At 41.2% G+C, this 25,661-nt stretch overlaps 1 protein-coding gene across 1 annotated transcript in view; it reads left to right on the top strand.

Moving 5' to 3' along the window:
- LOC309562341 (ADAMTS-like protein 2) overlaps positions 1 to 25,661 on the top strand; it is a 107,943-nt gene that overhangs the window by 40,745 nt on the left and 41,537 nt on the right. The window contains exons 4-8 of the mRNA XM_082266483.1: positions 4,668 to 4,770; positions 7,781 to 7,926; positions 11,399 to 11,516; positions 23,230 to 23,310; positions 24,748 to 24,923. Of these exons, the coding sequence (XP_082122609.1) occupies positions 4,668 to 4,770; positions 7,781 to 7,926; positions 11,399 to 11,516; positions 23,230 to 23,310; positions 24,748 to 24,923 (624 nt within the window). The remainder of the gene's footprint in view (positions 1 to 4,667; positions 4,771 to 7,780; positions 7,927 to 11,398; positions 11,517 to 23,229; positions 23,311 to 24,747; positions 24,924 to 25,661) is intronic.

The following is a 25,661-nucleotide window of genomic DNA, read 5'->3' as shown; positions in this document are numbered from 1 at the left end:
TGGCCTTGGAACTATACAGGCACCATCAAATGGGAGGTCAATCAGCCACAGCTCCAGGAACCTCTAGCGACTTATGGGGGAACCCTAGGGTTCTATGGAACCCTGGTTGAGAATGGTTGCTCTACATCAGGGATCCTCAAACTACGGCTCTCCAGCTGTTGTGGAACTACACATCCCATGAGGCATTGTAAAACTCTCACATTCACAGACATGAATAGGCATGATGGGAATTGTAGTTCCTGAACAACTGGAGGGCCATAGTTTGAAGACCCCTGCTCTACATCATTGCACCTGGAGCACAAGGTAACCAAGGCATAGGATGCTGTTACAGATTTTTGAGCAGAGGGATATCTGGCTGAACCATGTTCCCGGTACAGCTTTTGACAGGATGGTTTTCTTTAACATGAACCCCCCCTTTAGATATTTGAAATGTGTTACTAGTATAAAAAATCATGTATGATATTTTTGTTTTATGACCTCTTCAACCCACACAAAAGCTATACATAGCTCGTTCTGCATTCCTCTTCAACCTAAACACAATTATTTCTATGTTTCCACAATATTCTGAACTATTAATGAATAAATAGGAATACGTATGACATCATTATGACATACCTAAATACACACAAATACATTAACATTGTTTATTACTTTAACAAGTACCTAGAGTAATTAGCATCTGTTTTCTTTAAAAAGACTGTACAATAAACATGTTTATTTAATATGACTGGTTACACTTTATGCTCCATACATAACTCTACAAAACCGATGTACAATCCTATAATTATCCACACATTGCCCTGTAATTACTCTCATGTAAAACATGTAATTACGCACATATAATCCTAACTCGTATGTCAGTGTGGACAATAAATAACCATGGCTAACTCATTCACAGTCATAGGCACCTAGAAGGTTTGGTACAGGATATGAATGAATTTTAAAGGGGACGATCTACTACTTTTGGCTCTTTCCTAATTAAAGCTTGTTTGCAATATTTCAAACTGAGTAGAGTTCCTTCAGTTTTAACCCAATACTAGTCACTTTGGTCTCCTCCATACTGTATATTAAAAAGGTTACCTTTCCTTACAGTTTACCTCTTATCTTGCTATAGATCACACTATTTGGCAGGATAAAAGTATAATTTTGCCACTATATCTGTGAGGGTTCTCATCTAGTTCATCTCATATCTAGTGGTAGTTAGTGACATTCAGCTTCACTTGTTCAAGATGTTGGAGAAGCTACAAAATGTCTTCAACACAAAAGAACAAATCCAGTTGAATGTACCCTACTACTACTATGATTATATTTTTACCAGTGTGGAAAAACTGCAAGGCCAGATTTCACCTGCAGGTGGCACTGCTGGTAAAATGTGAAATTTTAGGGTCCATTCACACGGGGCCCCATGCAGGTCAGTGTTTTCCTGGAACAGGGATGCGCAGGTGTTGCGTGCATCCCTTTGCCGCATTCCCATTCATTTTATTGACCCTATATGCGTTTAGGGACCCGCACCCACATTCATTCGCATGTCATATCAGTGTCCGTGCAGCTGCATATCATAATAGAAATGAATGGGACATTGGCACGGGGATTCACGTAACGCCTGTCCTATCCTGTTCTGGAAAAACACTGACCTACATGGGAACCGCATGTGAATGGACCATTAATTGCTGTTACTGGTAAAGTGGAGGAATTTTGAAGGAGGGGAGGCATACATTTCTGATCTCAAATATTTTTACACGCTATGCAAGGAGAGATTAGAATTAACACTCCACAATCGCATCTCATGATTGTTATGTTTCATTTCTATTTTTTTCATTTTTTTGTAATCTAGTGCAATATACATTCCAATGTAAATGTTGTGATATTTATTTATGTTGTAATAATAGAAAAGAAAGGTGCTGCGCTAGAAACAAAATAAATTAAATATATATCAGTCCAATAGAATACAGTCCTTCCACCGAGGTCAGCTATTTAGGCAGAAGTGTGCCACATTCACCAGATCACCTACAACCACACTGCCTCTTACTGTCCTGTTGCTAATAATAGGGCATCCATATCACACTATAGGCTCATCCAGAATTCATGGTCAGCACTCAATAAGGCCAGATGGTGGTTCAAGATCAAGCTCCCAGGGAAATATACCAGGATTACCAAATTCAGGATCAGGCCATGGGAAGTATTAACAGACACCCAAAAGTGGAAAGACACTCATAGAGTAGTAGGTTTTGATAGAATGGCAAATGTATTACAGTTAATGCACTCACATTAAACTACAGAGCAGCGTCAGCTTATACATGCAGTCCAGTTCCCAACCGATAAAATGGCAGCTGCATCCTCAGCTTGATGATGTCACACCTTCCTGTCCCGCCTGACAGGGCGTTTCGTCAGCAGATAACTCGTCAGGGGCGTGGTCGGCGGACGGCATTGCGATCTTAATATACTAGCGGGAGTAAGTGGCTCCGGAACCACCATCTGGACTTATTGAGTGCTGACCATGAATTATGGATGAGCCTATAGTGTGATATGGATGCCCTATTATTAGCAACAGGACGGTAAGAGGCAGTGATGTTGGAGGTGATCTGGTGATGGTGGCACACTTCTGCCTAAATAGCTGACCTTGGTGGAAGGACTGTATTCTATTGGACTGATATATATTTAATTTATATTGTTCCTAGCACAGCACCTTTCTTTACTATTTCTGTTTTTGTTTTTATCATACATATGTGCAGCTGCTGGGTGTATTGAAATTGATTTTATTTCATTTTATTAACGTTTGTCTGTTAGTTGATCTAAGCGCAACTTTTACTCTGTTTAATTATGTTGTAATAATGTTTTTAATTTTTTTAAATATATCTATTTTGTGTTGCATGGTGAAATTAATTGTTTTTAAATAATGAAGGGGTTAATGATCATGTAGTATTCGCGTATATAGGTAGTTGCTTTGTCATTCTTTGAGAAAGTGCTGTGCCTAGCACGAAACACGTCAGAATATAATTTTTTCTTGCTAGCTGTTTTAATAATGGAAGATTATTTTGCAGCTTGGCGTGTTGCATTCCTGTTGCGGATACAAGTAATAAATTCCTAGTAGTGCTCAAAAAAACAAGGGAGTTATTTAAAGTATAACTAAAGGCAAAACTTTTTTTAGTTTTGTATAGAGTGGAAAATGATTAGAACACCTGCCAGAATTTTATTGCTCTCTGTGCCCCCGTTAGGGTGATTCACCCCAAAGTCAAACTAAAAGAAAATCTCAAATTTTGAGTTGTCACTAGAACAGTTGTAGAAGGGAAATCTTTCAATGGGGACAATAGTTCTGGTGACCCTCTTGATAACCAGGGATTTCCTTACTTTGGAGGGATTTCCCCACTTCGGTTTTTTACTATGGGAAAGGAAGTGAAGAGAAATCTTGCCAATGGGACACAGATGTTAAAAAAATCTTGACAAGTATTATAACCCTCCATTCCTCTAGCCACAATGAAAAAATAGGTACAGTATGTTTGGCAGAAAAACATATTAAAAAACATTTGGTAAACAGGGCAGTGGAAATATTAAAGTATAACTAAAGGCAAAACTTTTTTCTTAGTTTTGGAAATTGTGCAGAGAGATTAGATCACCTGCCACTTTTTATTGCTGTCCCTGTTAAGGAGATTCATCCTCTCTATTTGTCCTGTTTACCATTATCATTGAAAGTGAAAGTAAAAGTAAAATCCCAAATTTTGTATTTTCCCCAGAATAATATATGGGAATATTGGATCTATGTCCAATGGGGACATTATTTTGGGGGTTCCCAAGAAATTCCCTTAATTTGCAGGGATTTCCTCTCACTTCCTATTTGGCTATGGGACCGGAAGTGAAGGGAAATCTCCACAATGAAACACAGATCAATAAAGAAATCTAACAGGGGTTATATCCTTCACTTACTCTATCCTAAATGAAAAAAAAAATGTTTTGCCTATAGTTCTTCTTTAACCGTTGCATAAAATCTAATTCCTTTACACTATTGCAATTTATACTGTGAAATTTACATGTTGCTCTGCAACAAGGAACCTTAGCACTCAGGGGAAAATGACCAAAGTGTACTACTCCTATAAACTGCAAACTACCTCAGCAGTATAGGTTGCAGCTCCTGCCCTTCTTGTGCACCCCTCCTGCTAAAGCAAACCTCCTTTACGGCCCTGAAAACACATATATTATATTACTTTATAATTTTGGCAACTGGATAAAGGTATGTAAATGTTGTATAAATGATGAAATATACTGTAAATCAGCCTTTCTCAACCTTTTTAAAATGGAGGAACCCTTGAAATAACTTTTTGGTTTCGGGGAACCCCTGCTAATAATTATTATATCTACAGCTCACTGTACATTATTGTTATGATCAGTGTGAAGAATGCTCCTTACATTTGTGGTCACTGGGAAGAGTTGCCCATTTACAGATAGCTAAAAGATCATTGGTCTGAGTGGTTACTCATCTAAGAGGCAGAAATTGCTTATTGCCCAATGAACCCTTAGCAACCTCTGGAGGAACCTTAGCTGAGAAATCCTGCTGTACATTATCAGTTAATATTATGATAGTAACTTAGTATTATTAACAACATTAGTCTGTAATTATGTGAGAAAGTTTGACCATACAATTAATCAATTCTCTATTCTCTCTCTTGCTTCAGCTTTGTCCTGCTGGTTCTGCAAGCTTTAAACAGTATCAATGTTCAGCTTTTAATGCTAAGGCCTTTGGGAAAATGTATCATCGCTGGGTACCTCTATATCCAGGTCAGTTATTGCAATGTATTCGCAGAATATTTAAAATGCTCAAATTAGTTTGGTATAAACTCATTTGTAATAGGGCTTTACTCACCTGGTCAGGTCCTACAATATACAGTATCTCACAAAAATGAGTAAACCTCTCACATTTTTGTAAATATTTTATTATATCTTTTCATGTGACAACACTGAAGAAATTACACTTTGCTACAATGTAAAGTAGTGAGTGTACAGCTTGTATAACAGTGTCAATTTGCTGTCCCCTCAAAATAACTCAGCACACAGCCATTATTGTATCTAAACCGCTGGCAACAAAAGTGAGTACACCCCTAAGTCAAAATTTCCAAATTGGGCCCAATTATCCATTTTCCTTCCCTGGTGTAATGTGACTCATTAGTGTTACAAGATCTCAGGTGTGAATGGGGAGCAGGTGTGTTAAATTTGGTGTTATCGCTCTCACTCTCTCATACTGGTCACTGGAAGTTCAGCATGGCACCTCATGGCAAAGAACTCCCTGAGGATCTGCAAAACAGAATTGTTGCTCTACATAAAGATGGCCTAGGCTATAAGAAGATTACCAAGACCCTGAAACTGAGCACGATGGCCAAGACCATACAGCGGTTTAACAGGACAGGTTCCTTTCAGAACAGGCCTCGCCATGGTCGACCAAAGAAGTTGAGTGCACGTGCTCAGTGTCATATCCAGAGGTTGTCTTTGGGAAATAGACGTATGAGTGCTGCCAGCATTGCTGCAGACGTTGAAGGGCTGGGGGGTCAGCCTGTCAGGGCTCAGACCCTACACTGCACACTGCATCAAATTGGTCTGCATGGCTGTTGTCCCAGAAAGAAGCCTCTTCTAAAGATGATGCACAAGAAAGTCTACTAACAGTTTGCTGAAGACAAGCAGACTAAGGACATGGATTACTGGAACCGTGTCCTGTGGTCTGATGAGACCAAGATAGAAATATTTGATTCAGATGGTGTCAAGCGTGTGTGGCAGCAACCAGGTGAGGAGTACAAAGGCAAGTGTGTCTTGCTTACAGTCAAGCATGGTGGTGGGAGTGTCATGGTCTGGGGCTGCATTAATGCTGCTGGCACTGGGGAGCTACAGTTTATTGAGGGAACCTTGAATGCCAACAGTACTGTGACATACTGAAGCAGAGCATGATCCCCTCCCTTCGGAGACTGGTCTGCAGGGCAGTATTCCAACATGATAACAACCCCAAACACACCTCCAAGACGACCACTGACTTGCTAAAGAAGCTGAGGGTAAAAGTGATGGGCTGGCCAATCATGTCTCCAGACCTAAACCCTATTGAGCATCTGTGGGGCATCCTCAAACAGAAGGCAGGGGATCACAAGGTCTCTAACATCCACCAGCTGAGCTCAGTGATGTTGTAATGGAGGAGTGGAAGAGGACTCCAGTGGCAACCTGTGAAGCTCTGTGAAGAACTCCATGTCCAAGAGAGTTAAGGCAGTGCTGGAAAATAACGGTGGCCACACAAAATATTGACATTTTAGGCCCAAATTGAACATTTGCACTTAGAGGTGTGCTCACTTTTGTTGCCAGCGGTTTTGACATTAATGGCTGTGTGTTGAGGTATTTTGAGGAGACAACAAATTTACACTGTTATACAAGCTGTACACTCACTACTTTACATTGTAGCAAAGTGTCATTTCTTCAGTGTTGTCACATGAAAAGATATAATCAAATATTTAAAAAAATATGAGGGGTGTACTTACTTTTGTGAGATACTGTAAATGTTTTAATCGCTATATAAATGATTTAATGTGATTGTTTATAGGGTCTGTCCAGCTCAAGAGTGATTTTTATTTATAGTCAGTGTCCCCATGTTTCTTAGCTGTGCTAGAACCTTAGCAGCAAGTTGATGACTCAGCCTAAAGTTTTTGATATTCCAGAAATCCATATTTAAAGAAGAGGTGGGAATTTGCAAACTTGAACCTGCAGTTAGTTGAAGGAAAAGTTCAAACAAGTTTAATATCTCTGGAGAGGCAACTTTTAGAGCCGGTTCACACTAGCGCGACTTGTCAGGCGACTTGTCAGCCTGACAAGTCACGCTCCCTCGCGGTCTATTGACCGCTACAGGACCCGTTCTAATAGGAGCGACACAAGTCGCTCCGACTTAGAAAAAGGGTCCTGTACTACTTCGGGGCGACCTGGGAGCGACTTGCATAGACTTCCATTATGTGAAGTCCCTGCAAGTCGCTCCGAAGTCGTGGTGCATGGTAATGCACAAGTCGCCCCCGAAGTAGTAAGGGGTCATGTCGCCTCAGTGTGAACCGGCTCTTACACAGCAAGGCTTCCCCTAATTAGGACCCAACAATAGTTCAACAAACAAACAATTACTGGGAAATTTTTTACCGTAATTCAGGAAATGTATTAAAGTAAAAAATGTTATGCCTTTACAACCACTTTCAATTTAGCTTGGACTCTTTCATCCATCTTTTCATCTGGCTCTCCTTTCTGTATTTTTATGGATTAAGGTTTCTGGTATTCCAGCTCATCTCTAGGTTTTCCAATTCTTCCCATTGTATTCTCCTTGATTTTAGTTAAATAAAAAAAAAAAAATCCAAAAGCTGAGTGGGCCCCCATGCGATAGAATTGTAGGTGTTCAAGCATAATAACTCAAATGGAGATATTTTGAAACCAGAATCCCAGAGACAATACAAGGGAGAGGTGGAAGCGCACACCAAAAGCCACTCTATTGCAAATGTGACAGAAAGGCTTCAGAACCATCTCCTCCTGAAGCACCCCCTCTAATGTGTTTCGCCCATCATGGGATTAACCTTAGAGGTCTTCCTCGTATGGTTCTGAGAAACAGGCAAGATGAACATGGGGTCTACTCTGCACCTGACAGGGAGTGAATTACCGATTGACTAAATGAATGAACCTTGGAGTGGCGCTGCATGTTCGATTGGGGTTCAGAATCTCAAATAGATATTAGAAACTGCTGTCTGGCTAAACAGTGCTCTGTTTTTTATCTCCTCTCCTCTATCAGATGATTACACAAGTATATCTAGCAAGCCCTGTGATCTGCAGTGCACTAGCACCACCAGAGAGCGTCAGCTCTTAGTACCAGCCCATGATGGGACAAGCTGCAGAGACAGGACCTTTCAGGGAGTTTGTATCAACGGCAAATGTGAGGTACCGCTGAGGCTGTGGCTATCATATATATGTTGTATTATTAGAAAATTCCTAATTTTTTAATACTTTCTTTTTAAAATACAGGAACTTTGTTTGCCTTACACCTGTAAACATTCTGGGGTGTGATTTCCTAAAGGCAAGTGTGCTTTAGATTTTTTTTTTTTTTAACTGGCCAGATATTGTTAAGAATCTTCTTCTTAATTGAACCATGAAGTTTAACCTGAACCCTGCTGGCCATGGCTAGAGAGAGTTGGGCAATATTTTCCACAAATTTTTGGTGGACCCTTTCAAAGTAACCCTTTTCATCCCTAACATTTAGTAAGCTGGCTACTTTAATGCTATTTAGGCACTAGCGTTTGCCTTCATGTGCCTCTCCTAGAACGTCCAAGCTAGCCTGCCCCTTTCTGCCTACCACAGCTCATTGTTTGCTTTTCATCACGATGAACTTCAGCAGTGTCCATCAGGAAGCTGCAGAAGGTGGAAGGAGTGGGACTTTGTCTTTGTCTGAGGTTTGTAGTGCTTTTGTGAAGTCAGTGAAAAATACATGCACACACTTGAGGGTCCGTAATCTACATTTAAGCTAGCACTTAATGAGCGCTAGGAAAGGAACAGGTCTTGTTAAGGTTAAAGTTGATTTGAAGATGTTAAAGCAAATAACCAGATTTCAAAGGCATCATGTCATATTTAGGGCCTCAAGCACACTGGGGATCTTCTAAACACTTTTCTCCTGGCAGGTGAAAAACAGCTTTAAATACGTGGCTAAGCCACATTTTTGCAAATGCGTTTAGGCGCATTTAGACACATGAAGCACTGGGGCATTCATTTATTTAATTGGCCAGAATATTAATTTATTCTGGCCATTGGATTAAATAAATGCTCAAGGTGCATCCTCTCTTGAATGCACAAATGCCTCTAAACTCCTGTGAATGCCTACTGTATGTGTGCATGGACATATACGTTAACATGGAGGGGCATTTAGAGGCAGAAAAAAAAAGTCAATCAAGCATTTTTGAGCTGCAGTGTGCATGAGGCCTAAGTCTCCAATGCAAGACAATAAAGGCCCGTCAGCATCATGTAAAGGTTTCACTACAAAGATAATTTCCAGACTTTCAGAAACATGGATGTTAACGTTACATTAAATTGGTGTCTTCCTAAATGTCCATTGCCCCCGTTTTAACCACTTTACCACCGGAGGATTTTGCTGTCTTACGTCCAGGCCACTTTTTGCGATCCGGCACTGTGCGAATTTAACTGACAATTGCGCGGTTGTGCAACGCCGTACCAAAACCAAATTTACTTCCTTTTTTCCCCCACAAACAGAGCTTTCTTTTGGTGGTATTTGATCACCTGTGCGATTTTTACTTTTTGTGCTATAAACAAAAAAAGAGCGACAATTTTGAAAAAATAATATTTTTCACATTTTTTTATATGAAATTCCCCCTCAGAAAAATGTAAAAATCTATTTTTTTAGCATTTTAGGCCAATTTGTTTTCTGCTACATATTTTTGGTAAAAAAAATCGCAATAAGCGTATTTTGATTGGTCTGCGCAAAAGTTTTTGCGCTTACTAACTAAGGGAAAGATTTCTGTCATTTTTGGTGTTTTTTTTTTTAACGATTAATGGCAGCGATCTGCGATTTTTTTTTTGCGGGATTGCGACATTGCAGCGGACAGATCGGACCCTTGTCTGACATTTTTGACACTTTTGGGGGTAGCAGTGACATTACAACAGTAATCAGTGCTATACATATGCACTGTTACTGTAAAAATGACACTGGCAGGGAAGGGGTTAATTTTTATTGGTGATCAAGGGGTTAATGTATGCCTGGTGCTTACGTGTGTGGGGGGAGGGGACTATGTGACACAGGCACAGATCGCAGGTTCAACTATGCTGAACCCTGCAATCTGTCACTGTCTGTCACTTAGGAGATCCGCCCGCTTTGTTTACACAAGCGGGCGGATCTTCACACTCGATTCCCCGACGATAGGGGAAGAGCGGCGGTGATCACCGCCGCTCCTCCCCTGGCCCGACTCCCGCTGTAACTGAATACAGCGGGAGCGGGCCTCTGGCGGCGCGCGGGCCTCTGGCGGCGCGCACGCCGCAGAGAGAGGGGAAGGTCTGGTGACAGGTCTACGTCGCCAGACGATAACGAACCACTTTGCCGGAATACAGTCAACGTGACTGTTCGGCAAGTGGTTAAGAAACATCTCCTATGTTTGCCATCATTGAAAAGAAATTAAATTCATTTCAATGAAAGATGCAAGGTCTGCTGGAAAAAGCCTCCTTCCCGTTATTCCTGAATCTACTACAACATTATCTGGCTAAATTATCACATAGCTTCCTTTAGTGCAGTTATGCTAAAAGCTCTTGTCTTATAGTCTCTAGTACTTGTCAAGATATCTGCCTGCAAATGGCTGACCAAATGTGGTTAATATTGTGAAACTTAAGGCGACCATAGATATTTCGAATCTCAGCTGGTTCCTGCTGAACCGGCCAAGATTCAAACCCTCTGTGGGCAGGCTGAATGTACCAAAGTTGGTCAATCAATCAACTCGGGTACAACCAGCCTGTTGGATTTTACATGCGATTATTGCTAGCAGCTATTATAGCCAGTAATCACGGTGTTTTCCTGGTGGGGGCACCCCCCTCCACTGGGAGAACACAATGGCTCCGCGGAAGAGATCGAGCGATTTCTTTTTTTCCTGCAAGCTGTGGTTGCAGAAAGGAAAATCGCTTTCTTTATGGCCTGCTTTGAACATGTATCCCAGGTCAAGCTATTGTCCAATGATTGTAATTTTTTTCATAGAAGTTTAACAATTTTCATAAGGGAAATCTGTTTTGTTCTAGAAAATGTCCCACCGACTGATCAAAGCTTTTCTAAAAATAGGTTACTGTAAACTCAATAAGGAGATAGAATAAGCTGAAATGTCTTGCTGCACAGATTCTCTGGCTTTGACCATCAACTGTTTGAAAGTGTCTCTGTGGCTACATTCAGTATTGACTTATTGATTTCTGTGACTTTCCAAGGCAAGCATTCTTCTTAATAGAGTCAACTTGTCCTAAATGATCCCAAAGCGCAGAGCAGTTTGCTAATATTAAATTTACCAAGGGTCCAAAGGACATTAGGAGGTGCTTGGTTACTATAGAAAGCTTGATTTTGTACTCTGTACAAATTGCTTTGTGCGTTTTTAGTTGATCTCTGTATGTTTCCTTACAATGTCCCAGTCCAGCAACTTTTTTAGCGTGGATAGAATGGAGAAGGCTAGAACCTCTGCCAGTTTTTTGGGGGCAGAGACAGCAATGGAAACCCTACATAGAGTATTACACGTCTCTGCTTTATCCAATACAATTAAACCCTTTTGGTTTGATTTCTACTTTGCTAGCTGTGATAGAGTAAATTAGTTGTTATACTGTTAATACTTTTACTAACTAATTTAATGTAACCAGTTTCCATGTACTTCTTTATCTACAGCCAGTAGGATGTGATGGGAAGCTATATTCAGCCAGATCATTGGATAGATGTGGCGTTTGCGGTGGGGATGGAAGTACATGTTACAGGGTCTCTGGAAGCTTCAGAAAATGTGTATTGGGTAAGTTGCCTAACAATAGAAAATGTATTAAGTAGCCAAACATGTGTGATATTGCATGAAGGCATGATGAGATTGGCACACACACTGGATGTGAGCTGTGATTGCTAACCTCTTTCTGAAAGTATAGTTCAGATAAAAAAAATATGCATATGGCTTGCTCACTTGGGCTAGCTGCTGGACGAGTGGAGGGGGGGGGGGGGTTTGGAGTTACTGTGATAAACAATTCAGTTTTAGGAGCATTTAGGATTGTGCAGGACCTTACGCATATACACTTCACCAAAAAAAAGGAACACTTTGAAAACACATCAGATCTCAATGGGGAAAAATCTCATGCTGGATATTTATACTCATATGGATTGGGTAATGTGTTAGGATGAAAGGATGCCACATCGTTTGATTAAAATGAAAATTATCAACCTACAGAGGGCTGAATTCAAAGACACCCCAAAAATCAAACTGAAAAAATTATGCAGCAGGCTAGTCCAAAATGGTACTCGGTAGTTGGTATGGCCCTCCATGTGCTTGTTTGCATACCTGAGAACAGTGGGGCTTGCTCCTAATGAGATGACGGATGGTGTTCTGGAGTATTTCCTCCCAGATATGGACCAGGGCATCACTGAGCTCTGGAACAGACTAAGGTGCAACCTGGGGGCATTGGATGGACCAAAACATGTCCTAGAGGTGTTCTATTGGATTTAGGTCAGGCCAGCGTATGTGCCATTCAATGGTATCAACTCCTTCATCCTCCAGGAACTGGCTGCATACTCTCACCACTTGAAGCCGGGCATTGTCGTGCACCAGGAGGAACCCAGGACCACAGCACCAGCGTAGGGTCTGACAATGGGTCCAAGGATTTCATCCTGATACCTAATCGCAGTAAAGGTGCCATTGTTTAGCCTGTAGAGGTGTGTGTGTCCCTCCATGGATATGCCTCCCCAGACCATCATTGACCCACCACCAAACCAGTCATGCTGAACGATGTTGCAGGCAGCATAACATTCTCTATGGCTTCTCCAGACCCTTTCACCTCTGTCACATGTGCTGAGGGTGAACCTGCTCTCATCTGTAAAAGCACAGGGTTCCAGTGACGGACCTGCCAATTCTTATGTTCAATGGAAAATGCCAATTGAGCTTCACAGTGCTTGACAGTGAGCACATGGCCCACTAGAGGACGTTGGGCCCTCAGGCCACCCTCAGGAAGTCTATTTCTGATTGTATGGCCAGAGACATTCACACCAGTGGACCACTGGAGGTCATTTTGTAGGGCTCTGGCAGTGCTCATCCTGTTCCTATTTGTACAAAGACGCAGATACCAGTCCTGCTGATGGGTTAATGACCTTCTATGGCCCTGTCTAGCTTTCCTAGAGTAACTGCCTGTCTCCTGGAATCTCATCTATGCTCTTGAGACTGTGGTGGGAGACACAACAAACCTTCTGGCAATTGCACATATTGATGTGCCTTACTGGAGGAGTTGAACTTCCTGTGCAACCTCTATAGGGTCCAGGTATTGCCTCATGCTACCAGTAGTGACACTGACCCTAGTCAAATGCAAAACTAGTGAAAAACAGTCAGAAAAAATGAGTAGGGGAAAAAATGTTAGTGCCCTCCACCAGTGAAACCATTCCTATTTTAGAGGCCGTCTCCTTATTGTCCATATAGTGCATATATTGTTAATTTCATGAACACCAAAGCAGCTGAAACTGATTAACAACCCTCTCTGCTACCTTATTGACCAGATCAATATCCCAGGAGTTTAATTGACTCTATGCTATTCTCTGAATAAAAAGTGTCCCTTTATTTTTTTTGAGCAGTGTATTTGGGAAGTCCATTTGGCTGTGTGGTGTTTTAGTGCATTTAACCACTTTACCACCGGAGGATTTTGCTGTCTTACGTCCAGGCCACTTTTTGCCATTCGGCACTGTGCGACTTTAACTGACAATTGCACGGTCGTGCAACGCCGTACCCAAACGAAATTCTTACATTCTTTTTTTCCCACAAACAGAGCTTTCTTTTGGTGGTATTTGATCACCTGTACGATTTTTACTTATTGCACTATAAACAAAAAAAGAGCGTAAATTTTGAAAAAATAACAATATTTTTCAAATTTTTTTATATGAAATTCCCCCCCCAAAAAATTTAAAAATCAAAATGTTTTTAAATTTTTGGCCAATTTGTTTTCTGCTACCTATGTTTGGTAAAAAAATCACAATAAGCGTATTTTGATTGGTTTGTGCAAAAGTTATTGCGTTTACTAACTAAGGGAAAGATTTTTGTAATTTTTGTTGTTTTTTTTTTTAACGAGTAATGGCGGCGATCCGCGATTTTTTTTGCGGGACTGCGACATTGCGGCGGACAGATCGGACCCTTGACTGACATTTTTGAGACTTTTGGGGGTACCAGTGACATTACTGCAGTAATAAGTGCTATATATATGCACTATTACTGTAAAAATGACACTGGCAGGGAAGGGGTTAATTTTATTGGAGAGGGAGGGGTTAATGTATGCCTGGTGCTTACTAACGTGTTTTGGGGGAGGTGAATGAGTGACACAGGGACAGATCGCAGGTTCAGCTATGCTGAACCCTGCAATCTGATCCTGCCTGTCACTTAGGAGATCCGCCCGCTTGTGTTTACACAAGCAGGCGGATCTCCACACTCGATTCCCCGACGATCAGGGAAGAGCAGCAGCGATCGCCGCTGCTTCTCCCCTGGCCCGACTCCCGCTGTGACTGAATACAGCGGGAGCGAGCCTCCGGCGGCGCGCCACCGAGAAAGGGGAGTGTCTGGCGACGTAGGTCTACGTCGCCAGATGATAACGAACCACTTTGCCGCAGTAGAGCTCTAGTGAGCAGTCGGCAAGTGGTTAAACGTATACATTCATTTATTATAAAATCATAAATTGTACTCACAGATACTTCAGAAATATATTACCTGTCAGAGCCTGCAGCAACAAGGTGATATCAGGCAACCCTTCATGGCCCACAGTGGGGCTGCAACCGTAAGCCAAGAATTGTGTCCTGGATTGCTATGTGCTGAATGGCAGTGGACCCACTAAGAGGTGAAGAAGTGATTGATAACATTTCAATTTACCCCTGTGAATTATAGTCACTATTAATTACGTTAGTCGGCTAGCCAATGGTTAAGCTTGAAAAAGGGAGGAACGCCCCAAAATGAGTTGTCATAGTGATCCCACAATCTAGAAGTGTTGCTTGAAGCTACGTTGGCACCGAAGTCATTATTCACCTCTTGGTGGGTACACTGCCATTCAGCACATAGCAATCCAGGACACAATTAATTCTTGGCTTACGGTTGCAGCCCCGCTGTGGGCCATGAAGGGATGCCTCATGTCACCTTGTTGCTGCAAGCTCTGATAAATTATATACTTCTCAAGCATTTGTAAGTGCAATTTACATTTTTATAATAAATGGATGTATCTGTTTGAATGCACGAGTTCACTGTGCCCTTTTCTTCCTTTTTTAATCTTCGAAAATGATAACCGTCTGTCTTGCTGATCTTCTCCTTTCGCACTTTCTGAGTCACAGACCAAACACATTTATACAGATCAGTTTTGACATCCCTTGAGGTATACTCATTCCGGGTCAATGACTCAGACTGTATTGAAGCCAATGTATCAGTATGAAGTCCAGGCAACTCACAGTTTTAAAAGAAGATCAGAAATGACAAACCCACATTTTTCTCATGGCGGTTTCCTTTATAGATCTTTCCCTCAAAGGCAAGTGAACAAAGTACAACACAACAAAGATCTTTGCCTTCCATGACAGAAATATCAAATGCATAAAATTATCAGTTCTATAATTGGGAATTCTTTACATATCCTAGCATCCTGACATATCCCCAGTCTGCCTATTTATAATGACCCAATGGCAAGTATCAATGCCTTCACTTAGCAAAATTCTTTTCTTTATTATTCATCATGTATAAATAGACAAATAAATAGAATATTTTATCTTTTGACCTCTCCCTGATCCCCAGACTTTTCTGATCATAGGATGGCTGAACTTTTTCCACCTCCTTCCTTAGTGGACATTTCTAGTTTAGATATTTAAAGGTTCTCTTTCATGCTTTGCGTCTTTAGGATTCTCCTTGTGGATTTTCAGCAATATTCAAGTCAAGGATGCTGGGTTGCCAACTATCTGTATTTTCATGGACAGTCTGTAAGAAAGCAGCAGCATTCTTCTATTCAATATTAGTTGCTTTTCTGCCTCTGCTACTCCCTTCCGTCTTTATTTCTGTTGGTTCATCTACTTGACTTTAGCAAAGACTTGGACCATGCTGTAACTGCAAGATTAGCTGCACAGCGATTGTGAAATACTCTTATCTAATGCTACTACCCAGATAGTGAGATCACAGACCAGTTGCTTGTTAAACAACAGAATAAAATAGTGCTGCAGACTATTGAAAAGTTAACTGATCTCTGGAAAGGAAACTCAATTTTCTTTTTTGTCGACATATCGTGCTGCATTAACTAACGTGTTGATCTGGAGGAGATCAGTGAGCTATTTTAGTGCTACCAGTGTCCCTGTACAAAGGATGTTATTCTTGCTAAAATGCTAATATAATGCTTATATTTGCTATATTACTCTTGGGTTTAAGATGAATAAGACCATTTTTGAAAGTTTAAATATGTGGCAAGTCTATAATCATTGTCAGCTGTTAGTCAGATTCCTATGGTAAGCATTTTTCTTCCTCCAAACATGGCTAGTTCCCCTCCTCAAGAAGGCACGTGTACAGTCATGCCAATGAACTTCTAAATGATTCAGAGAAGGATTGGGAGACAGTGCTGTGGTCAGATAAGACCAAAATTTAGCTCTTTGGCATTACCTCAACTCACTGTGTTTGAAGGAACTAAAATGCTGACTATGACCCTAAGAACACCATCCCTACAGTCAAGCACGGAGGTGGAAATATGATGCTTTGGGGCTCTTTCTCTGCTAAAGGTATGGGTCGACTTTGCCACATTGAGGGGCAATGGACAAGGCCATGAATTGTAAAATCTTGCATGAGAACCCTCTTCCCTTAGCCAGAACACTGAAGATGGGTCCTGGATGGGTCTTCCAGCATAACATTGACCCAAAACATACCGCCAAGGCTCAAGAAGAAGCACATTAGGGTCATGGAGTGGCCTAGACAGTCTCCTATAGAAATTTAATGGAGGGAGCTGAAACTTCGAGTTGCCAAGAGACAGCCAAGAAACCTTAAGGATTTAGAGAAGATCTGTAAAGAAGAGTGGACCAAAATCCCACCTGAGATGTGTGCAAACCTGGTAACCAACTACAAGAAACGTCTTACCTCTATGCTTGTCAACAAGAGTTTTTCCACCAAGTACTAAGTCATGTTTCGCTTGGGGATCGTATAATTATTTTACTCAACTGCAACTTAATTTATAGCATTTGTTTTATGTGTTTTTTTCTGGATTTTTGGTTGATATTTTGTCTATCGTTTAAAATACACCTATGATGAAAATTATAGACCCCTCATTTCTTTGTCAGTGGGAAAACTTCCAAAATCTGCAGGGGATCAAATAATTATTTGCCCCACTGTAAGTTTTGGGCAGAGTCTGGAAGGGGTATATTTTTTGTCATGTTTTTATTAGTGCATTCTTTAGGGAGATTTTTCTTACAGGGTTTGATCAGAGATCTCTCAAGTAGAAAAAAAAAAAAAATGTTTCTGTAAAATGGGAATCGATTGGTAGGTTGACTTCTGTACAGGCAGCCTGCCCATACTCGGATCGAAACTCAGCTGGTCCCTGACAAATTTTGATCCATGTAGGGCTGACTTTAGGGAGGGTGAATCTCCCCAGCAGGGACACAGATAGTAATAGAAATGGGACAGAGATTCTAACTCCTCACTACTCTACCCAAAACTATAAAAGAAAGTTTTGGCTTTAGATACACTTTAAGATTTACTGCTCCCATGCACTTAACATTTTCGTTTGAAGCCTCTGAAGTTTTGTTTTCAGATCCATGTGCTTGAAAATATAGGGTATTTCCTTATTCTTTTGGTTATTGGCAACACATGGCTGATTGGATGGAGTAGTTTTACATGAAAATGCTTCTTAAAGGCAATCCCAGACAGCATGTAAAAGTCAGATGGTTTTAACAAGCTTGCTGACCTCTTGAATTTGTACAGAAGCTTATTGCTCAAGCTCCTTACTTCATTTTGCTTAGTCACTTTGCTCTGTTGAATAACCTGTGTTGATGATTGTTTAAACCAGGGCTCAAAATTTCAAGTCCTGAGCTACTAGCCAGGCTTTAAAAGTTAATCACCAGTTGCCCCACCCAACCCCTACCCTGCCTGGCCCCTAATTCCTCCCCTAAACACGCCCTTGTAAATTATCTCATGAAATTACACTGGTAAATGTTATATTCAGAATTAAGTTTAATATGAACAACAACAATTTTGACAATAATAATTTCTCTGGTTTTGCTTCGCCTCCCCCATTACACCTCTACCTCCAACACTTCCCCCAGTACACTTTTACCTCCCAACACCTCCCCCACTACACCTCTACCTCTAACGCCACCCACAGTCCTCCAATGCCTCCCCCCTCCAGGACACCTATGTCCCCAATCCCCCCTCCCCTATTACACCTCTACCTCTAGTTCCCCTTCTCTGCATATCTCTGGCTCCAATGCACACCTGTACACCAGCACACCTGTGCTTTTAATGACCCCCCCAGCACACCTTGTCTTCCATCCTCCCCTCTCCAGCACACCTATGCCTCCAATCCCCCCCTCAATCAGGTATATCTATGCTTTTAATATTCCCCCCAATCCATCATACCTATGCCTCCAATTCCACCACCCCTCCCCCCAATCCATCATAACTATGCCTCCAATTCCACCCCCCCAAATCTATCATACCTACGCCTCCAACTCCACCCCCCCCCTAAATCTATCATACCTACGCCTCCAATTCCACCCCCCCTAAATCTATCATACCTATGCCTCCAATTCCAACCCCAATCCATAAAACCTATGCCTCCAATTCTACCCCCTCCCCCAATCTATCATACCTATGCCTACAATTCCACCCCTTCTCTCTAATCTATTGAATCTATGCCTACAATTCTACCCCCCTCCCCCCAATCTATCATACCTATGCCTCCAATTTCACTCCCTCCCCCCAAATCCATGATACCTATGCCTCCAATTCTACCCCCCCCCATTCATCATACCTATGCCTCCAATTCAGCTCCCCTCCCCCCCAGTCCATCAGACCTATTTCTCCAATTCCACCCCCTCCCCCCTAATCTATAACACTATGCCCCTACCCCCTCCCCCCAAATCCATGATACCTATGCCTCTGATTTTACCCCCTCCATCCATCATACCTATGCCTCTAATTCAACCCCCCCCCCCAGTCCCAGTCAAACCTATTCCTCCAATCCCACCCCCCTTCTCCCAATCCATTAAACCTATGACTCCAATTCCACCCCTCCCCCCCAATCTATGATCCCTTTTCCTCCATTCCCATCCCCCTCCTCCCTAATCCATCATACCTATGCCTCTAATTCCATCACCCACCCATCCAATCTATCATATGGTATGATAGATTGGGGGGAGGGAGGTAGAATTGGAGGCATAGGTATGATGGATTTGGGGGAGGGGGGATGTTGGGGGTGGAATTTGAGGCATAGATATGATGGATTGGGGGGGTGGCAGTGGAATTTGAGGCATAGGTATGATTCAGACCTATGCCTCCAATTCCACCCCCCAAATCCATTATACCTTTGCCTCCAATTACCCCCCCCCCCCACCCCAAGCCCAACACATCTGTGCTTTCAACACCCCTCCTCCTCCCAGCACAACTCTTATTTAATCCCCCATCATACCAATGCCTACAACCCCCTCAAGCACATGTACTGCTTCCAATCACAGCACACTGTCATTATTGTTACCATTCTCCTGCAGCCATGGGTCAGGCATCGGTGCATTCTGAGTGCAAGCCGAGAGGATTTGAGCCCGCCCATTTAGAACTACCTTGCCGAGGACTGGCAGGAGACATGCAACTCCCCACTTCTTAGATGTGCAGCAGGAGGGAGATGGAGAAGGGAGGTTCCGGGCAGCTGTACTGTTCAAATTGAAATGCCCACACTGCGAGCCTTTGCGGGGTGGGGGGGGGGTTGTGGGGGGAGCACTGGCTATATATTCCCAGGACAGCACAGTTGAGGTGAGATGCCTCGTGAAAAGGTGGGACAGTTAGCAGCCGGTATGGGGATTCAGACATTACTTCCGGCCCTGTCAATACTCGCCCTCAACATATTTCCACTCACCAAATGCGAGCAGGCAAGTGGAAATTTTGAGGGTTGGTCCAAACAATGCATGAAATCCCAAGTATGATCAAGGATCATAAAAACATTGCAGACACCATATTATGAATGTCTTTGTTCCATTATGAAAGATCAGATCCTCAGAAGATCATTTGACATGCACATTATTGTCCAAAGCACTGGAGTGACTTACCCCATGGCTGGGAAGCCTTAAAATTTCCAGCTTTATTACTTCCAGTTATTTGCAGATAGTCTGAGATGTCTTATGCAACCTGTTATTCTCTGCTGGTGGCTATGACTAGTGAAAACTAAAACTATTAGCTTTAATTTGTATTTCACCCAAAGATTTTTGTAAGGTTGGAACCAAGAAAAAATGACATTGCTACAGTGTACAGATTACTTTGATTTACTGTTTCCAGTGTGGCGTGGTCAGCCTTTTTCAACCAGGGATCCAGGCACCCTTGGGTATTTTCAGGTATTTTCAGGGGTGCCTTTGCAAAATGCCTAGAATTTGCCCAAAAATTGTATACAAGCCAGCGGGTAAATCAAGCCTGCCTTTTGGTTATGCAAAGTCACAGGTTTTCATTGTGCACCATCACAACCTTCTAACTGCTGGCATCCTAAAAACCAATGGTGTCAATGGTTGATAAGGAGAACATTGGGCAACTGCACAGCATCCTTTTTTGATACTCCCCTGCCCCTCCCTGTCAGCGCTGGGGTCCCATTAGCTGTGTGAGGGAGAAAAATTGAGGGAGAAGAGGAACATTGGAATACTAATCAGTACCAGTGTGCAAAGGTGTATTATCTTTGGAAGAATAAATCACCTCTAACGTTGGGTGTCCTACGTGTATGGTTGTTGCCGCAAAACTATTAGTTTCGTTTTTTACATTTTTGGAATGGGGTGCCCCAAGATTGTGCATAATTGCAAAGGACATCTTGACTAAAAAAGGTTGAAAAACACTGTTATTATAGACTGTGTCTGTGGATTGAACCCTAAACTTTGGAGTCATATTGTCATCCTGTAAGGTCCTGTTTTGGTCCTAGGCTGCTCATACCTATAGAAGGGGCCAGTCTGGGTGATGGCCCATTATACAAAAAGTCACCAGTTTGCTGTGGGTGAGAAGTGCTTTAAACAATAAGCCATACTTGGTGTTTATGATCCTATCTTATAGGTGGAAAAATACAGCCACTGCATTTCAGTGGTTACAAAGTTACCCTTCTTCAGGACTCAAGTTTACATGTATCAGCTTTTATGGAAGCTGTAACAGTGTCTGACAAAGTTTCTTTGCAGTTGGCCATTGAGTTGGTTTGAGTAGCAGAATTCTGATACATGCCAAATACTGGAATACTGCAACTCAAACCAGTTTTACAGTGACCAATTTCATAGAAACTCTGATACACATAGCTGTGGACCTTACAACATCTACTAATGGCAAACTTTTTTAGTTTTGGATAGAGTTGAGAGGGATTAGAACACCTTGGTTGGTTTTTATTGCTGTCTGTGTCCCTGTTAGAGAAAGTCACCCTCTATATTTGTCCTGTTTGCCATGATTGATGAAAGTGAAAGTAAAAGAAATGTATGATTGGGTTGGAGGGGAGCCTATCATCCAAAACTGGCACGATCCCCTACAATAGGTAGAGTATATTGAAAAGGGGGCCCCACAAATCCTTGAAAAGGGAGAGTGTAGGAAAAGGAGGGGGATTTTTAAGTGCCAAAAACCGTATCAACTACTACAATATAAATTTAAAAAAAGATTTATCTAAATTTTTTTTGTACAAAATGTAAAAACATGTATAATAACATAGATACACTTTACATAAACGTTAACAACATACGACCATTCTGTGCAAACCATGGGAAAGAAAACATTTATGGATCATCATATCACGGCGTACATGTGTTTTGTCAATAAGGCGTTGTCTATATCATCTTTGAGGGATTCTTGGGGTGACCGTTTTCTTATGGTCCCCCCTTTGGGTCCTATCTCGTGGATTCAGGTTTTTCTGGTCACATTGTTTTGAACCATATGGATGGATTTTCTCAGTTTTTCACACATTTTTTACCTAATTGAATCATATTATCCCTAAATCATTGATGACGCTTACATGTGGGTGACTCTTTTCTCTCTTTTCCTATACATTCTTGGACACCCTTATATCCGGCGTGGTGAATGGCTGATATATATATTTTTTGATCATCCCATGAGTTATTAGAATTATGAATGTTGCAAACTGGATTCTGAAGAGGCCCCCCCCCCTACTTGTTCTGGTCGAAACACGTTGATCCATGATCCATAAATTCTCTGTTACGCATTGTTTGCACAGAATGGTCGTATACTGTTAATGTTGATGTAATGTGTATCTATGCTATTATAACAAATACAAATAGAATTTAGATAAATATTTTTTTAAATTTTTATTGTAGTAGTTGATATTGTTTTTGGCATTTTAAAATCCCCCTCCTCTTCCCACAATCTCCCTATTTTAAAGTAAAAGAAAAATTCAAATTTTGGGTTGTCCTCAGAACAGAAATAGTGGGATTATTTTCCAGTGGGGACGCTAGTGCTGGCAATCAGGGATTCACTCAGGGGGATTTTCTGTCACTTCCTGTTTTGGCATGGGACAGGAAGCGCAGGGAAATTTCCCGAATGGGACACATGGCAAAAATAAGCCATAATAAAACCCTCCCCTATGTTATCCAAAATGGAAAAAAAAACAAAGTTTTGCTTTGTGTTCTACTTTAAGTTCTGAAGAAATAGGATTATTTAACCCTGAAATTATTTTGCTGTATTTTTCCCCAGTTTAAGTCATATGGCTCCACTTTGCTGATAGTTTTACAGCTGACATTGTTGACACTGCCTTGCTCATAGACTTCTGGCACTGGTGGCTTTACTTGTGAAGACTGTAGTGTCATGCAATCTAGGGCTGTGTTTAGCCATCATGAAGCTAGACATATCTGCACGATGACATCTCTTGTTCCAATATTATTATTTAAGTAAAATATTATGATGGAAAATGATGTGATATTGTTAGCGGCATGCAATATACTTACTGTATAGTATAGGCTGAGCTATTATTTAACTGCATGGACCACCAGACAAGAGAAAGTAGAACTACTTTAAAAAAACCTTCTAACTGCTTTCAACATCTACAGAACCCCTTTCACCATATACAGTAATTTATTTGCTGAATGTATCAAGAAATGATCAGAAGAGAACAGAAGAGGGAAACAATGTAAAAAAAAAAAGTTTGGTGATGGTTTTTTTGCTTCTTACACCCGTCTATACCCAACTTAGCTCTAAATAAAATGAAATACAAATATAAATATAAATTTACAATCCCATGTTGGATTGCAATTGTATACAATTTTTTGCTGCCTTATGTCACATCTATATTTGAAACCCTTGTAACTTTTTTCAGGTTATGCTCTCATCACAACAATCCCAGCTGGTGCTTTCGACATCTTGATCACAGAAAAAAGAAACACAGAAAACATACTAGGTGAGAAAGTATGGTTGGTATTCATGGATTCATTTAGTTCAAATGTTTTTTTTTTATTAAGAGTTCAAATAGTAATAGAACATTATAGGTACAAAAAAATAAAGTACAAAAAATAGAACTTTCAGCATAGGCAGTGTACGGACAATGACAACCATAACATATAGGAAGAAGGAAGGGGACCAACCATGGACCCATAAGAAGTCCATAAGCCGGTATGACTACATAAATGTGGGTAACCGGGAAGAGTCCCATGTGGCAGAACATATACAGCTCTAGAAAAGGCTAGACCAAAAGACCAAAAAATGGGCCTTATTTCAGGATAACATTGTAGGCTTAGCGGAAGGGTCAAGCAGGACTACACCCACCCAACCCCTCACCTGGGCAAGTGAACAAATCTGTTTTTTACAGGTCTGTATCTGTTTGTTTGCCTAGTTCACTAAGCATTCCATGAACATAAACTTTAATTATATCTAAAGATGCATTTTTATTTTCAAATTGGAGTGAGTAGGGAATTATTAAAGTGATTCTATAGGTAAATTAAAAAACAAAATTAACATGTTATACTTAGCAGCCCCGATACTCCTCCTGGGCCCTCCGACACCTTTGTCCTTTGACACAAAGAGCATGGCTCAGCCCTGTCCCCCACTCCCTCACTAGCTGTGATTGACAGCAGCAGGAGCCATTGGCTCACTTGTGTTATAAAATATAAAATATTGTATATATTACTCACGTTTTTATACTATGGAGTTATTATTCTGATACACGCAATCACACACACATGTGTATATAAAAAAAACTATGTTGTTAGATATATGTGAATATTAGTTAATGGTTTATGATTGTGTGAAGGTTTTATCTATTTATTTTTTTGTATGCACACAGGCACGGTGGGAACCATTGATTTCTATTTATATTGTGTAATAGCGCCTACCTTCTATTTTGTATTTTTTTATTTGTGGTTTTTGTCACCAGCTAAGGGGCTGCAGTTACGTGTTAGGTCGATCTCCAATTTATGATTGGCACTGTCCCAAGGTGTATATAACTGCTTGTGTAGCTGTAGTGTACACTGGAGTATGGCTTCAATTTGTTATTGTATTTAAATCTGCTACTTTATCTAAGACTCCCCTCCCCGCAGACTGACAATGCTGCTGCCTAAATGTACCCCCTGTGTTCCTTCATCCAGAGTGGAGGCACTCTAAAACAAGAGGTGTTTTACTGGCCAGCTCACTAGGTGAAAACAGAGCAAAAAATAAGCATAAAAAAGAAAAGTAATGCAGCTACCACATCTAATGACTGGTAAGCTGCAATATAATACATTTATAATACATTTTTGGTTTTTGGGTGTAACACCGTTTGAAATTGAATGTTCAGTTTGTCGTTATATTGTATTATATAGTTTCTTGTTACTTTTATCCTATTTTGTTTTTTTTCTCTCAGCTCTGGCAGACTCTGCAGGGAATTTTTATATCAATGGGAATATGATGATGGACAACCCTCAGAATTTCCGTGTTGCTGGGACGCTGGTCAAATATAGGCGACCACCAAATGTACAGAGTGAGGGACTGGAATATCTGACTACTCCAGGGCCAACCAACCAGTCCCTCAGTGTCATGGTGTGTGTGTGAGACCCCAGCCCTTCTGTTTACCTTTAAGAAACTTGTCTCTTGCTATTCAGATTTAGTAAATTGATATTTAAGGTGCACCTATGCCCAACCTATGGACAATACACTATCTCAATATTCTTACCAGCAGTAAAAGAGATTTCACGCACACAGGCATATTGGAGCATATAATGTACAATACAGCCGTATTTCGGCACCCGGAAGCCACAGGTGTTATGAATGGCTACCTGAACAAATGAACTACAGAATATGACTTTAAGTGGGGGTATGTAAATATGGTTGCACATAATGGCATATACCCCTGGATACAGACTGTCTGTGTCCAGGGGTGTGCGTCTGTACATGAACACTTGGAGCTGCGCATGCCCGCGTACAGAAGTGCGCAGCTGTATCCTGTTATTCACTTAACTTCAGATAACTGTATGCCACACTTGTGACTCCCAGGCACTGAAATACAGAGGTATATTATTATGTTACGTACTGCAGTACACCAATGTACATGAGCCCTTACACAAGTCATCCCTGACCTCTCTAGTTCCATTTTAATGTAAAGTTATTTATTCTCAAATATACTCGAAGATCACAACATAGACTCTAAGGCCCCATTCACATTTTTGCATAGTAGGAACTCGTTTTACCGCTCAGAATTTTGTGTGGGTGATTTTCATTCGATTCTGTGTGTCATGCATAGGATAGCTGATTCACTTCAATGAGCTGCCCTACGCGCGT

Source organism: Pelophylax lessonae (genome assembly GCF_965119305.1).
Source record: "Pelophylax lessonae genome assembly, chromosome: 8".
Lineage (NCBI taxonomy): Eukaryota > Metazoa > Chordata > Amphibia > Anura > Ranidae > Pelophylax > Pelophylax lessonae.
The sequence above is the reverse complement of the archived record's forward strand: the minus strand, read 5'-3'. Positions and strand labels throughout refer to the sequence as shown.